At 39.7% G+C, this 14,950-nt stretch overlaps 1 protein-coding gene across 11 annotated transcripts in view; it reads left to right on the top strand.

Annotated features, from left to right (window-relative positions):
• SETD2 (SET domain containing 2, histone lysine methyltransferase) overlaps positions 1 to 14,950 on the top strand; it is a 150,263-nt gene that overhangs the window by 30,119 nt on the left and 105,194 nt on the right. For all 11 annotated transcript variants that reach the window (XR_004435802.1, XR_004435791.1, XR_004435793.1 and 8 more), the window contains exons 2-3: positions 8,022 to 8,037; positions 10,105 to 14,474. Coding sequence is in view for 2 of the 11 variants with exons in the window: in XM_033205307.1 (XP_033061198.1) it covers positions 8,022 to 8,037; positions 10,105 to 14,474 (4,386 nt within the window). In the remaining 9 variants the exon portion in view is untranslated. The remainder of the gene's footprint in view (positions 1 to 8,021; positions 8,038 to 10,104; positions 14,475 to 14,950) is intronic.

Below are 14,950 nucleotides of genomic sequence, written 5' to 3'. Positions count from 1 at the left end.
AGAGGTCAGGAATTCGAGACCAGCCTGGCCAACATGGTGAAACCCTGTCTCTACTAAAAATATAAAAATCAGCTATGCATGGTGGCACATGCCTGTAATCCCAGCACTTTGGGAGGCCGAGGCGGGCGGATCACAAGGTCAGGAGATTGAGACCATCCTGGCTAACATGGTGAAAGCCCGTCTCTACTAAAAAATACAAAAAAAAAAAACTAGCCGAACGAGGTGGCGGGCGCCTGTAGTCCCAGCTACTGGGGAGGCTGAGGCAGGAGAATGGCGTGAACCCAGAAGGCGGAGCTTGCAGTGAGCTGAGATCCAGCCACTGCACTCCAGCCCGGGCCACAGAGTGAGACTCCGTCTCAAAAAAAAAAGGAAGTTTTAATTTTGTAGATTTCTGCCTGATGCATATTTCTAGATCACTGAAGATTGGAGGAAGTTTAACTCTTGAATATATAACACCATAGGTGCTTAAATGTGTAAATGTCAAAACATGCATGACTTTAACTCATTCATTCCAAACTTTTTTCCTCCCACAACAGATGCCTCCACCTGTACTTGCTGGGAAACAGATCAAGGATTTAGAAACCTAAAATTAAAACAAGACTTGAGATACAGTGTAGGATGGGGCAGCAGGAGCAGTGAAATTCCTCGTTTCCTAATGGTGAAGATAATCACTTAGTAATTGAGAAGAGTTCCCTGCCAATATTTCTGTTTCCATCTTGCTTTGGGCGGGGGACAACAAGCACCTTTCTTCTAGAGAGTTAAGGGTACTCTCCTGCCTCTGGGCTGGGATATGTTAAAAGCAATGTTATGAAATACCCTTTGGTTTGTAATTGGTGACTTCCTTTCTTTTGTTACCAGTTTTCCTGTCTTTAAGTTTTCTCTTCACAATATTGTTACCCCTGTAATCTCATACTCCAGAGTCTAGTTTTTATGTAGCTTATTTTTGTCAGTGCTTACCAGAATATAAATTTAGGAAGATTTGAGGAAATGTTTTTCCATCTGAGGCTCTAGGATTTCCAAGGGTCCACATATTCTTTTTTTTGAGACAGGGTCTCACTGTTGCCCAGACTGGAGTGCAGTGGCGTAATGTTGGCTCACTGCAACCTCCGCCTCCCGGGTTCAAGCGATTCTCATGCCTCAGCCTCCTGAGTAGCTGGGATTACAGGCATGTGCAACTACGCCTGGCTAATTTTTGTATTTTTGGTAGAGATGGGGTTTCACCATGTTGGCCAGGCTGGTCTCCAACTCCTGGACTCATATGATCTGCCTGCCTCGACCTCCCAAAGTGCTGGGATTATAGGCTTGAACCACAAAGCCTGGCCCCCATATTCTTAAGGGTTGGGGATTCTGTGAGAATTTTTAATAGCTTTTCATATTTGATTATCTTTAAGTTTAAAAAATAATTACAGAATGGTTTAAAAAATAGAGATTTCCACTGGGTGCAGTTGCTCATGCCTGTAATCCCAGCACTTTGGGAGGCTAAGGCAGGAGGATCGCTTGAGCTCAGGAGTTTGAGACCAACCTGGACCACATAGACCCCTGTGTCTACAAAAAATATATATTAAAATATATTTTTTAAAACACAGAGATTTCCTGTATACCCTTCACCCACATTCCCTAGATAAGAACATTTTACCGCATTTGTCATTCTCTCTTTGTATACATGTATATACACATCATTACTTTTTTCCTGGAATGCTAGAAATTTGCAGACACGATGCCTCTTTACTCCTATATCTTCAAATGTATATTTCCTAAAAACATTACAATGATCAAATTCAGGAAATTAACATTGATACAATATTGTTTTCTAACCTACAGACCTTAAAAATTATTTTGACAAGTTTTAAGTTTAAAATTCTGTGCAATGACAGTTTTCAAATGAAATAAATTTTAATAGGCTAATTTTTGTTTTTTGTCAGAATTCTTGAACTGTGATCTATTCTAACATCTGACAGTGTTTTTCTTTAAATGAGGCCTATACTTCACTCAAGTGTAAGAAACACTGTATTTTAGTTTTAGTAAGAAATCTTTAGGTAGGAGTGAGTTTTTGAAGTCTTTGCTTATTAAAATCAAGATAAAGTAAAAAGCTATTTCTGATTTGTAGTTAGGAAATTCAGTGGAAGGTCTGGAGTGAGACCTAGGATCTCACTTTTGGCTGTCCACCTTGAGGACAGGAATACGCTCTGTCTTGTCTTAGTTAAGTTCTTATCCAGATTCTTAAATATTTTTGATGACAAGGAAACTTAAGTATCCTGTACAGTGACACATGTAGTTTTGTTTTTGTTTGAGACAGAGTCTCCCTCTATCTTCTAGGCTGGAGTGCCGTGGCACAATCTCTGCTCACTGTAACTTCCACATCCTGGGCTCAGGGGATCCTCCTGCTTCAGCCTCCCAAGTAGCTGAGACTATAGACATATACCACCACACCTGGCTAGTTTTTGTAGTTTTGTAGTAGACTTTGTCTCAGAAAAAAAATTAGCCCACTGCAGTGGCTCACACCTGTAGTCCCAGCTACTCAGAAGGCTGAGGCAGAAAGATCACTTGAGTTTGGAAGGTCGAGGCATCAGTGAGCCAAGGTTGCGCCACTGGACTCCAGCCTGGAAGATAGAATGAGACCCTGTCTCAAAAAAAAAAAAAAGAAAAAGGAAAATTAATTTAAAATGTACTAAAAATGAGTTAAAAGTTGTTATTCTGTAACTTCTATTTGTTGATCCCAGTTCCGACTTTCAGAATTGCACAAAATAAGATTATTTTATCTTCTAAGCTTTCTGATAGTTTGAAATAAACCACTATGGTCCTGTAAATCTTTTTTCTTCTAAGGTAGATAAAAATACTTCTATTTAGCTTTAACCATTTCTTGTGTGACATGATATCCAGAATAGATTTCTTTACTATCCAACTTGTTTGTATTTATTAATACGTTTGATAGGGACAAATTGCTCTCATTTATTGGGCTTCCCTTTGTAAGTCTTACTTCTAATGTCCTAGCCTGAGAGATAGGTTGGTTGGTTGGTTTTTAAGTCATGTCATTCTTGGGTTCCTTGAGCTTGCCATGACTAAAACTCTTAACTAAGTCTTTTTCCATATATACCATGTGACCCAATAGAGATTTATCTTCATGTTGATATGACTTCTTTAAATATAATTCCATCAGCAAGCTGCAGATTTGCCCACTTTACTATGTTTTTGACAGATAACTGGCTAACATCCTTTTTTTTTTTTTTCCTTTGTAGTAGTTTTTCAGAAGAAGAAATAGGCTATTCTAGCATGATCTCATTCTGTGGAGTTAAATACTTGTTTTCACGTGCTTCCTTATTTTTTATGGTAGGGAGTACAGGAGGTTTAATACTCTTAACTTCTTGTTTCCATACCCTTGTTTCATCAGCCTTTCTTCAAAAACTCTTCTTGGCTCTTGATATCATTTACCAAAACAAGTGTTCTTTTTTTTTTTTTTTGAGACGGAGTCTCGCTCTGTCACCCGGGCTGGAGTGCAGTGGCCGGATCTCAGCTCACTGCAAGCTGCGCCTCCCGGGTTTACGCCATTCTCCTGCCTCAGCCTCCCGAGTAGCTGGGACTACAGGCGCCGCCACCTCGCCCGGCTAGTTTTTTGTATTTTTTAGTAGAAACGGGATTTCACAGTGTTAGCCAGGATGGTCTCGATCTCCTGACCTCGTGATCCGCCCGTCTCGGCCTCCCAAAGTGCTGGGATTACAGGCTTGAGCCATCGCGCCCGGCCCAAAACAAGTGTTCTTATGTTAAAAACATTTGTAGCCAATTATTGCTGTTAATTGTGGTCTCACAGTTGTATTAATTTATTCAAAAAAGTCCTGCCCTCTTATTGCTGCAGCAGTCTACTCTTCCTGGCCATAGCTAGGTCTCCTACCTAGGAAGACTCTCCTGGAAATGATGTACTTCAACTCTAAAATAATACTCTGACCATAATTTCCAGTTCTTCCACGTTATTGACCCTTCTGCCTCTCTTCCTGATTTCTACCAAATCCACTCTTTGAAGCCCTCAGTATCTTGTCCCTACCCTGTTGAGTTTATCAACTTCCTTCAGCTTTTACTCCTTGTCTATTATTTAGGGATCTTTAGGTCAGTCATTTTAATATTTTTGAGAAATCAGTTCTCTCAACTTCTTGCCTTCTTCCCCTCTTGTCCCGCCCATCATGCTGGATTAATTCACTAGTTGTTGCCTCTGATGGCTTAATCCCTTCAACAAAAGTAGAATAACTATGCTAATAAGCTCAATTATAAATTAGTAATGTCCAACTTTGGGCAGCAACATTGAGGATTACAGTCTACTTCCATTTCTGTTACCTACACTTGAATTTTTTTTGTCTTTTATCCTGTCTCTTCTCCTAGCTTTCGGGGGAAAAAAATTAGTTCTGGGGGAATTAATTATGTCAGAAAAGTAGAGACCAAGAGTATGCTTGCTTTATTTTGAAACTTAACTATATCTTCACTTATCTATAGCTCCTTCTCTACTTTTCTTTTCTTTCTTTCTTTCTTTTTTTCTTTTTTTTTTTTTTATTGAGGCAGAGTCTCACTCTGTCGCCCGGGCTGGAGTGCAGTGGCGTGATCTCACTGCAACCTCCCAGGTTCAAGCGATTCTCCTGCCTCAGCCTCCCAAGTAACTGGGATTACAGGCACCTGCCGTCATGCCTGGCTAATTTTTGTACAGATGGAGTTTCACCATGTTGGACAGGCTGGTCTTGAACTCCTAACCTCAGGTGATCCGCCCGCCTCAGCCTCCCAAAGTGCTGGCATTACAGGCTTGAGCCACTGCACCCAGCCTGTGTCTCCTTCTCTTGAGATCACTTCCTCAAATTTAGTGATTCCATAATTTTTCTATCATCTAAACAACTTGTCTGCTCACCAGCTCTATGATGAGGGAGGGAAGCAAGATACAGAATGGCTTATATGTTTTTTAAAAGAAAAACAATGATCTCTGTTTAAAAACCACACCCAAGTGCATGCACAAACAAGTGCAGAAAGCTCTGTAGATTGAAGTGTTAACAGTAGTTGTCTCTGGAAAGTTGGATTGTGGACTTTTCCTTTTGCGTGTTTGTAATTTGATTTTTATCTATTAACATTAAATGCTTTTAATGATGAGAAAATTTCCCTCCAAATTTCTGATTGTGCTTATATTCTTTTATTATAAACATTTTATTTTATTAAGTTCTGGGAAATGTCATTTCATTTCTTTTCTTTTTTTAAAAACACCTCCCCCTCCCGTCTTGTCATTTCTGTCAAACAATTCTTTGATTTCTAAAATGGACCTTCATTCTGCTCCCTTCCCTCCCAACTCCACAAATTTACAATATAACCTGAGCCTATTTTTGTCATATTTTGTCAGGATTATTTTTTTCATCTGCCTGTCCAAAATAGAACTGCTGAAGTTTAAGAAAGTGTTCTGGTCACCTTTGTATTTCCAGCATTTTGTATGTGTGCCTACTATGCAGATAAGCCTGTGGTTGGACATCTCCTGGTACCTTCTGTCTTCTTGAAAAAATTTCAAATGGTACTAATTTAAATCTAACATACCATAGGTTCTAATATGCCATCGATTGTAAGAAAATGATTATTTTATGAACGTTGAGAAGTGAAAAATTTTTCAGTTAAAACTGCGATACCATTGATAGCATGCATCCTGTGGGCAAATGTATATCATAGAATTGATGAAGTACAGTAGTGCTAACATTTATGAGGTTTTTAGTGGTTTTGGAGTAGAAAAAAATGGTTAATTTTGGCACTGCTTCAGATCTCATTCGTGTATTATCAGCTTACTGCCCCCACCCCCCGATCATTACTTGGTTTTGTATGGCTACCACAGACACTGGTGAATGGAATGAATTATGATGAAGTTAGGCCTACATTTGGGGAAAGGGTTTTATATGTTTCCTTTCAGGAACATTGAAAACAGATTGTTGTATTCCAGTCTTGCCACATAGCCCAATGAGTGACTAGCTGAAAATACAAATCTCGCTGTCATGTCCTTTTGTAGCTTCCTTTTCTCCAGGTAGACAGTCCCTTAGTATGCCTTGATGTGCTAGTGTACACCAGACTTGTGGCTTTTGATTTCTCTTAGTCAGTGTGGTTACCTTTGTTAGAACATAACCCAGAGAGCTGCACACTGTGTTATGGAGCAGATGCACTGTACTGTGGAATAGTCTTGCCTTTGGGACTGTTGAACAGATACCAAAAGAGATTGAGAAGCATTGATCCATAAGATGAAATATGATTCTTCTCATGAGAAACCTGACCACTGCCTCCTACTCCATCTTATTGTTGACTTGCTTACACCTTATAGTCAGGTAATATTGAACTGTTTATAGATTCTTTACACATATTATTCTGTGTTATTTTGTGTGTTTGTGTGTGTGACAGGTTTTCACTCAGTTGCTCAGACTGGAGTGCAGTGGCATGATCTTGGCTCAATGCAATTTCTGTCTCCCAGGTTCAAGCAATCCTCCCAACTTAGCCTTCCTTTTAAAAATTATTTATTTATTTATTTATTTATTTTTTGAGAAAGAGTTTTGCTCTTGTTGCCCAGACTGGAGTGCAATGGCACGACCTTGGCTCACTGCAACCTCCACTTCCCGGGTTCAAGTGATTCTCCTGCCTCAGCCTCCCAAGTAGCTGGGATTACAGGCACGCACCACCATGCTCGGCTAATTTTGTATTTTTAGTAGAGATGGGGTTTCACCATGTTGGCTAGGCTGGTCTTGAGGCTCCTGACCTCAGGTGATCCGCCCGCCTCGGCCTCCCATAGTGCAGGCATGAGCCACCGCACCTGGCCTAAAAATTATTTTTAAGAGAGATGAGGTTTTGCTGTGTTATCCAGGATGGTCCCGAACTCCTGAACTCAAGTGATCCTCCCAACTTAGCCTCTTAAAGTGTTGGGATTACAAGCGTGGGCCGCTATGTCCAGCCTTATTTTGTGTGTTAATCTCTGACTCTGCCTGGGATCTTCCCACAAATGTATTCTTCAAAAACGAATCCTCTCTTCAGGAATTTTTTTTTTTTTTTGAGACGGAGTCTCGCTCTGTCGCCCAGGCTGGAGTGCAGTGGCCGGATCTCAGCTCACTGCAAGCTCCGCCTCCCGGGTTCCCGCCATTGTCCTGCCTCAGCCTCCCGAGTAGCTGGGACTACAGGCACCGCCACCTCGCCCGGCTAGTTTTTTGTATTTTTTTAGTAGAGATGGGGTTTCACCGTGTTAGCCAGGATGGTCTCGATCTCCTGACCTCGTGATCCGCCCATCTCGGCCTCCCAAAGTGCTGGGATTACAGGCTTGAGCCACCGCGCCCGGCCTTTTTTTTTTTTTTTTTAAAGACAGCCATCACCACAGCTGGAGTGCAGTGGTGTGATCATGGCTACCTGCAGCCTCGACTTCCTGGGGTCACGTGATCCTCCCACCTCAGCCTCCCAGGTAGCTAGGACTACAAGTGCACGCCACCATACCTGGCTATTTTTTTGTATTTTTTATAGAAACAGAGTTTCACCATTTTGCCCAGTCTGGTCTCAATCTCCTGGGCTCATGCCATCAGCTGGCCTCAGCCTCCTGAAGTGCTGGGATTACAGATGTGAGCCACCACACCTGGGCAGGAAAAATTCTTTGCATTCCTATTTTCCCACTGAACTGAGTTGCATATCATCCTCTTTGCTGCCTCACTATACATATTTCTATTCTTATATTTACTCCATTATGTTGGAATTACTTTTGTTACAAATTTCTTTTTTGTAACTTACAGGAAGCTGAACTTTTTGAGGGCAGGGATGCTGGCTTTATTCAAATTTGGTCTCCAGGACTTAGCATAGTATGTGGCACTATCTTGAGTAAATATGTGTTAAACTAAATGTAACTGAGTCTGAAGGAATGGACAATCCATATAGAATATACCTGTAGGTAGTAAGTATCCTAAATTTTAATACAAATAACTATTATTTCAATCGTTTTTAAGTATTTATGATTTCTTTTTATTCTTTTGCATGTTTTCTTGGCTGAATGGAAATAGAGAAGAAGAAAACGAGGTAAGTATAATTTAACTAGTCATTCAGTGATTATGACATTGACCACTAAACACATTTTAGAAATTGGGTAAAAGCTGAAAACACTCAAAATGTAGCTATCATTTTGAATGTCAAATGAAGTAATAGTTTTTAATTTTGTTTTTAGAGCCATGGTAACTTATCCCACTGAGGGATGTTGTGTATCTCAAAAAAATGGTTTTTAAACTTTAGAGCTTCAAGAGATTTAGGAAAGGTAGAGAAAGTTGGAAGTTCTAAAAATATCTTTTACTTGTTTTATATGTATTGAGCTTCCATTTAAGATTTAGCTTGAAAAGTGGGTTCTGTTTCTTAAAAGTATTTGGCTCATGCCTGTAATCCCAACACTGGGAAGCTGAGGCAGGTGGATCACTTGAGGTCAGGAGTTTGAGACCAGCCTGGCCAACATGGTGAAACCCCATCTGTACTAAAAATAAGAAAATTAGCCAGATGTGGTGGCTTAGTCCCAGCTACTCAGGAGGCTGAGGCAGGAGAATTGCTTAAACTGGGGAGAAAGAGGTTGCAGTGAGCCAAGATGGTGCCCCTGCGCTTCAGCCTGGGCAATAGAGCAAGACTCTTGTCTCAAAAAAATAAAGTATTTGGAATTCACTGCTCCATGATAATACATGTGAAAGTATTTACTTTCCAACTTGAATGACTACCATGTAATTTTGAAAACTGATTTCAGATTTTACTGTGTTGAAAGGGAAGTTATTCTCTTAAATAGCCGAAGTGGATTAAAGAACATGAATTAGAAGAATTTTGCATATGGAAAGTATACCACCATCTTTAATTTAGGATTGAGTTTGTTGCTGTAGATTTTTCTGATGCTCTTTCTACAACCTATGTTATGTCTTGAACTTCCAAAGTTCACCATTTCCTTTGGTGATTTGGCAAACATGGAGGAAGTAGTCTTCTTAGGTTTGTACCTTGTAATTGTTGCTCATAGAGCAGTATTATTACCTGAGGGTGGGGAACCCAGGCAGAGACAGTGATGTGTGCCAAGGCAGAGAACTCTCCAGGAAGGCAGAAGGCCTGGTCCTCATTTGGTTGCCTCATCTGTAAAACAAGTAAGTTGGGAAGTTCCTCTATACCAGTGGTTTCCCAAACCTGGGACATTGATTAGAATTGCCTGTAATGCTTGTTTTTTTTAAAAAAAACAAAAACTTCAAAACACCCCAAAAAACAAACCCTTGCCTCATCTTAGAGCTCAATAGCTCCCGTTGCTATTTGATATTTCCTCGAGTGTGGGTCACAGATGAATATTATTTTTTTAATTTTTAAGTTTTTTATTTTTTTGAGACAGAGTCTTGCTCTGTTGCCCAGGTTGGAGTTCTGTGGTGCCATCTTGGCTCACTGCAACCTCTGCCTCCCGGGTTCCAGTGATTCTCCCACCTCAGCCTCCCAAGTAGTTGGGGTTACAGGCGCATGCTGCCACACCCTGCTAATTTTTGTATTTTTAGTTGAAATGGGGTTTCATTATGTTGGCCAGGCTGGTCTTGAACTCCTGACCTCAAGTGATCCTCCCGCCTCGGCCTCCCAAGGTGCCGGGATTACAGGGGTGAGCCACCGTGCTCGACCCAGATGAGTATTTTTACTGTGCACTCAATGTGATGCCAGGAGACCACTGGTCTTGATGATCTCTGACTTTTCATCTCTGATAGAACACAAGAACAAACCATATTGAGTACTGAGATGTTAGATATTGCCCTTTATACAAATGTCCTTTGAACATATGTCAGGTTTTTAAAAAATTCTTTTTAAAAAATGCTACCTGGAAAATAGTTATAAAACTGAAAAAAATTTAAGAGAAAGAATGGGAAAATTAGGTAATTGTTGAAGCTAGGAGTGGATACTTAGGGATTTATTGTACCATTTTCTATACCTTTGTGTTTGAAAATTTTCGTAATAAAGATATAGATAGCTTAGTGAAATTCATACTATTTGTTATTAGAAAGGGCTTTTCATTTCTCCAGTACACATTTTAAACTGCAGTCCATTTGAAAGTAACTATTTATTGTAGTAGTAATTACTTATTTTGTTCATTTGTAGGCAAAGATTGAAAATGTGCAGAAAACAGGTTTCATCAAAGGACCAGTGTTCAAAGGTGTTGCTTCTAGTCGATTTTTGCCCAAAGGCACCAAGACAAAAGTTAATTTGGAAGAACAGGGACGACAGAAGGTGTCATTCAGCTTCAGCCTTACAAAGAAAACTTTGCAGAATAGGTTTCTCACTGCACTTGGCAATGAAAAGCAAAGTGATACTCCAAACCCTCCAGCTGTACCTCTTCAGGTAGACTCGACTCCTAAAATGAAAATGGAAATTGGTGATACCTTATCTACTGCAGAAGAATCTTCCCCACCAAAGTCAAGGGTGGAATTGGGCAAAATTCATTTTAAGAAACACCTGCTTCATGTAACATCCAGGCCACTACTGGCTACTACCACAGCAGTAGCATCTCCACCTACTCATGCAGCACCACTACCAGCAGTGATAGCAGAATCAACAACTGTAGACTCACCACCCTCATCTCCACCTCCACCGCCTCCACCTGCCCAAGCCACAACACCCTCATCACCAGCACCAGTAACAGAGCCAGTGGTCTTGCCACATACACCAATAACAGTTCTAATGGCAGCACCAGTACCCTTACCAGTAGATGTAGCAGTTAGATCTCTGAAAGAACCACCAATTATAATTGTACCAGAATCTTTAGAAGCAGATACTAAGCAGGACACTGTATCTAATAGTTCAGAAGAACACATAACTCAAATATTGAATGAGCAAGCAGATATTTCCTCAAAAAAAGAAGATTCCCATATTGGGAAGGATGAAGAAATTCCAGATAGTTCTAAGATTAGTCTGAGCTGTAAAAAAACAGGTTCTAAGAAGAAATCCTCACAATCTGAAGGCACCTTTCTTGGTTCAGAATCTGATGAAGATTCTGTACGGACTTCTTCAAGTCAAAGATCACATGATTTAAAATTTTCAGCAAGCATTGAAAAGGAAAGAGATTTTAAAAAGAGCTCAGCACCTTTAAAAAGTGAGGATCTAGGGAAATCTTCACGATCTAAAACAGATAGAGATGATAAATATTTTAGCTATTCAAAACTTGAAAGAGATACTCGGTATGTATCTTCCCGATGTAGATCAGAAAGAGAGCGACGGCGGAGTAGATCTCATTCTAGGTCTGAGAGAGGCCCTAGAACTAATTTATCCTATTCCAGGTCAGAACGATCTCATTATTATGACTCTGATCGTCGCTACCATAGGAGCTCCCCTTATCGAGAGAGGACACGCTATTCTCGGCCATATACAGATAACAGAGCACGAGAGAGTTCTGACTCAGAAGAAGAGTATAAGAAGACATACTCAAGGCGTACCTCATCTCATTCCTCTTCTTACAGAGACCTAAGGACATCATCCTATTCTAAATCTGATCGGGACTGTAAAACTGAGACCTCTTACTTAGAGATGGAAAGAAGAGGCAAGTATTCTTCAAAACTAGAAAGAGAATCTAAAAGGACTTCAGAAAATGAAGCAGTTAAAAGATGTTGTTCTCCCCCTAATGAACTGGGATTCCGACGAGGGTCATCATATTCTAAGCACGACAGTAGTGCTTCCCGTTATAAATCTACCCTTTCAAAACCTATACCCAAGTCTGATAAATTTAAAAATTCTTTCTGTTGTACAGAATTAAATGAAGAAATCAAACAGTCTCATTCTTTTAGTTTACAGACACCTTGTTCAAAAGGTAGTGAATTAAGAATGATTAATAAAAACCCTGAAAGAGAAAAGGCTGGGTCTCCAGCTCCATCAAATCGATTAAATGATTCACCTACTTTAAAAAAGCTAGATGAATTTCCTATTTTTAAGTCTGAATTTATAACACATGATAGCCATGATAGTATTAAGGAATTAGACTCTTTATCTAAAGTGAAGAATGATCAATTAAGAAGTTTTTGTCCCACAGAATTAAATATAAATGGATCTCCTGGGGCGGAATCTGATTTGGCAACATTTTGCACTTCTAAAACTGATGCTGTTTTAATGACTTCTGATGATAGTGTGACTGGATCGGAGGTATCCCCTTTGGTCAAAGCATGCATGCTTTCATCAAATGGATTTCAGAATATTAGTAGATGCAAAGGAAAAGACTTGGATGATACACGCATGCTGCATAAGAAGTCAGAAAGCCCATTTAGAGAAACAGAACCTCTGGTGTCACCACACCAAGATAAACTCATGTCTTTGCCAGTTATGACTATAGATTATTCCAAAACTGTAGTTAAAGAACCAGTTGATACGAGGGTTTCTTGCTGCAAAACCAAAGATTCAGACATATACTGTACTTCAAATGATAGCAACAACCCTTCTTTGTGTAACTCCGAAGCTGAAAATATAGAGCCTTCAGTTATGAAGATTTCTTCAAATAGCTTTATGAATGTGCATTTGGAATCAAAACCAGTTATATGTGATAGCAGAAATTTGACAGATCACTCAAAATTTGTATGTGAAGAATATAAGCAGAGCATCGGTAGCACTAGTTCAGCTTCTGTTAATCATTTTGATGATTTATATCAGCCTATTGGGAGTTCAGATATTGCTTCATCTCTTCAGAGTCTTCCACCAGGAATAAAGGTGGACAGTCTAACTCTCTTGAAATGCGGAGAGAACACATCTCCAGTTCTGGATGCAGTGCTAAAGAGTAGAAAAAGTTCGGAGTTTTTAAAGCATGCAGGGAAAGAAACAATAGTAGAAGTAGGTAGTGACCTTCCTGATTTAGGAAAGGGATTTGCTTCAAGGGAGAACAGGCGTAATAATGGGTTATCTGGGAAATGTTTGCAAGAGGCTCAAGAAGAAGGGAATTCCATATTGCCTGATAGAAGAGGAAGACCAGAAATCTCTTTACATGAAAGAGGAGAAGGAGGACATGTGCATACTTCCGATGACTCAGAAGTTGTATTTTCTTCTTGTGATTTGAATTTAACCATGGAAGACAGTGATGGTGTAACTTACACATTAAAGTGTGACAGTAGTGGTCATGCCCCAGAAATTGTGTCTACTGTCCATGAAGATTATTCTGACTCTTCTGAAAGTTCAAGTGATGAAAGTGATTCAGAAGATACAGATTCAGATGATAGCAGTATTCCAAGAAACCGTCTCCAGTCTGTTGTGGTTGTGCCAAAGAATTCTACTTTGCCCATGGAAGAAACAAGTCCTTGTTCTTCTCGGAGCAGTCAAAGTTATAGACACTATTCTGACCATTGGGAAGATGAAAGATTGGAGTCAAGGAGACATTCGTATGAGGAAAAATTTGAAAGTATAGCAAGTAAAGCCTGTCCTCAAACTGATAAGTTTTTCCTTCATAAAGGAACAGAGAAGAATCCAGAAATTTCTTTTACACAGTCCAGTAGAAAACAAATAGATAACCACCTGCCTGAACTTTCTCATCCTCAGAGTGATGGGGTTGATAGTACAAGTCATACAGATGTGAAATCTGACTCTCTGGGTCACCCAAATTCAGAGGAAACTGTGAAAGCCAAAATATCTTCTAGGCAGCAAGAGGAGCTGCCAATTTATTCTTCTGATTTTGAAGATGTCCCAAATAAGTCTTGGCAACAGACCACTTTCCAAAACAGGCCAGATAGTAGACTGGGAAAAACAGAATTGAGTTTTTCTTCCTCTTGTGAGATATCACGTGTGGATGGCTTGCACTCATCAGAAGAGCTCAGAAACTTAGGTTGGGACTTCTCTCAAGAAAAGCCTTCTACCACATATCAGCAACCTGACAGTAGCTATGGAACTTGTGGTGGACACAAGTATCAGCAAAATGCAGAACAGTATGGTGGGACACGTGATTACTGGCAAGGCAATGGTTACTGGGATCCAAGATCAGGTAGACCTCCTGGAACTGGGGTTGTGTATGATCGAACTCAAGGACAAGTACCAGATTCCCTAACAGATGATCGTGAAGAAGAGGAGAATTGGGATCAACAGGATGGATCCCATTTTTCAGACCAGTCCAATAAGTATCTTCTATCCATTCAGAAAGACAAGGGGTCAGTGCAAGCACCTGAAATAAGCAGCAATTCCATTAAGGACACTTTAGCTGTGAATGAAAAGAAAGAGTTTTCAAAAAACTTAGAAAAAAATGATATCAAAGATAGAGGACCTCTTAAAAAAAGGAGGCAGGAAATAGAGAGTGATTCTGAAAGTGATGGTGAGCTTCAGGACAGAAAGAAAGTTAGAGTGGAGGTAGAGCAGGGAGAGACATCAGTGCCCCCAGGCTCAGCACTGGTTGGGCCCTCCTGTGTCATGGATGACTTCAGGGACCCACAGCGATGGAAGGAATGTGCCAAGCAAGGGAAAATGCCTTGTTACTTTGATCTTATTGAAGAAAATGTTTATTTAACAGAAAGGTAAGTCTAATTAATGCTTGCTTGACAAATTTTAACTCTTTTTTTGTTGTTGTTAGAAAAAGCCTTTAAACAATTCAGACTGTATGAGATAAAACACATGAAAGAGTTGTGGGATAAAATAAATTTAAAAGCCTAAAAAAGTGTTTTTACCTATTTAGATTTGATAGTATAGATTGCTTTCCCCATTTTTCCACTCCAGGAAAGGGAAAGGAGGTGTCTAGTTTTTTTCTCTTATTACTTATTCGATTTTGAAGTTATAATTTAGGCTAGCCCAGTTTTTCTGTAATTCCTTTTACATGTGAAAGTGTGACCAAAAAAAAAAAAAAGAATAAAACCCCTAGCAAAATAATCCGTTCTTAGAGAAGAAAAGTGGTTACATTGGCTTTTATTTTCTTACTTTTTTGTTGTTAAAAAAAATGAAAAAGCTTTTAAACAATTCAGAGTGTATGAGATTAAACACATGAAAGAGTTGTGGG

This window comes from Trachypithecus francoisi, unplaced genomic scaffold (assembly GCF_009764315.1).
Source record: "Trachypithecus francoisi isolate TF-2019V2 unplaced genomic scaffold, Tfra_2.0 Lachesis_group0, whole genome shotgun sequence".
Taxonomy (NCBI): Eukaryota; Metazoa; Chordata; class Mammalia; order Primates; family Cercopithecidae; genus Trachypithecus; species Trachypithecus francoisi.
This window is presented reverse-complemented; position numbering and strand designations above follow the sequence as displayed.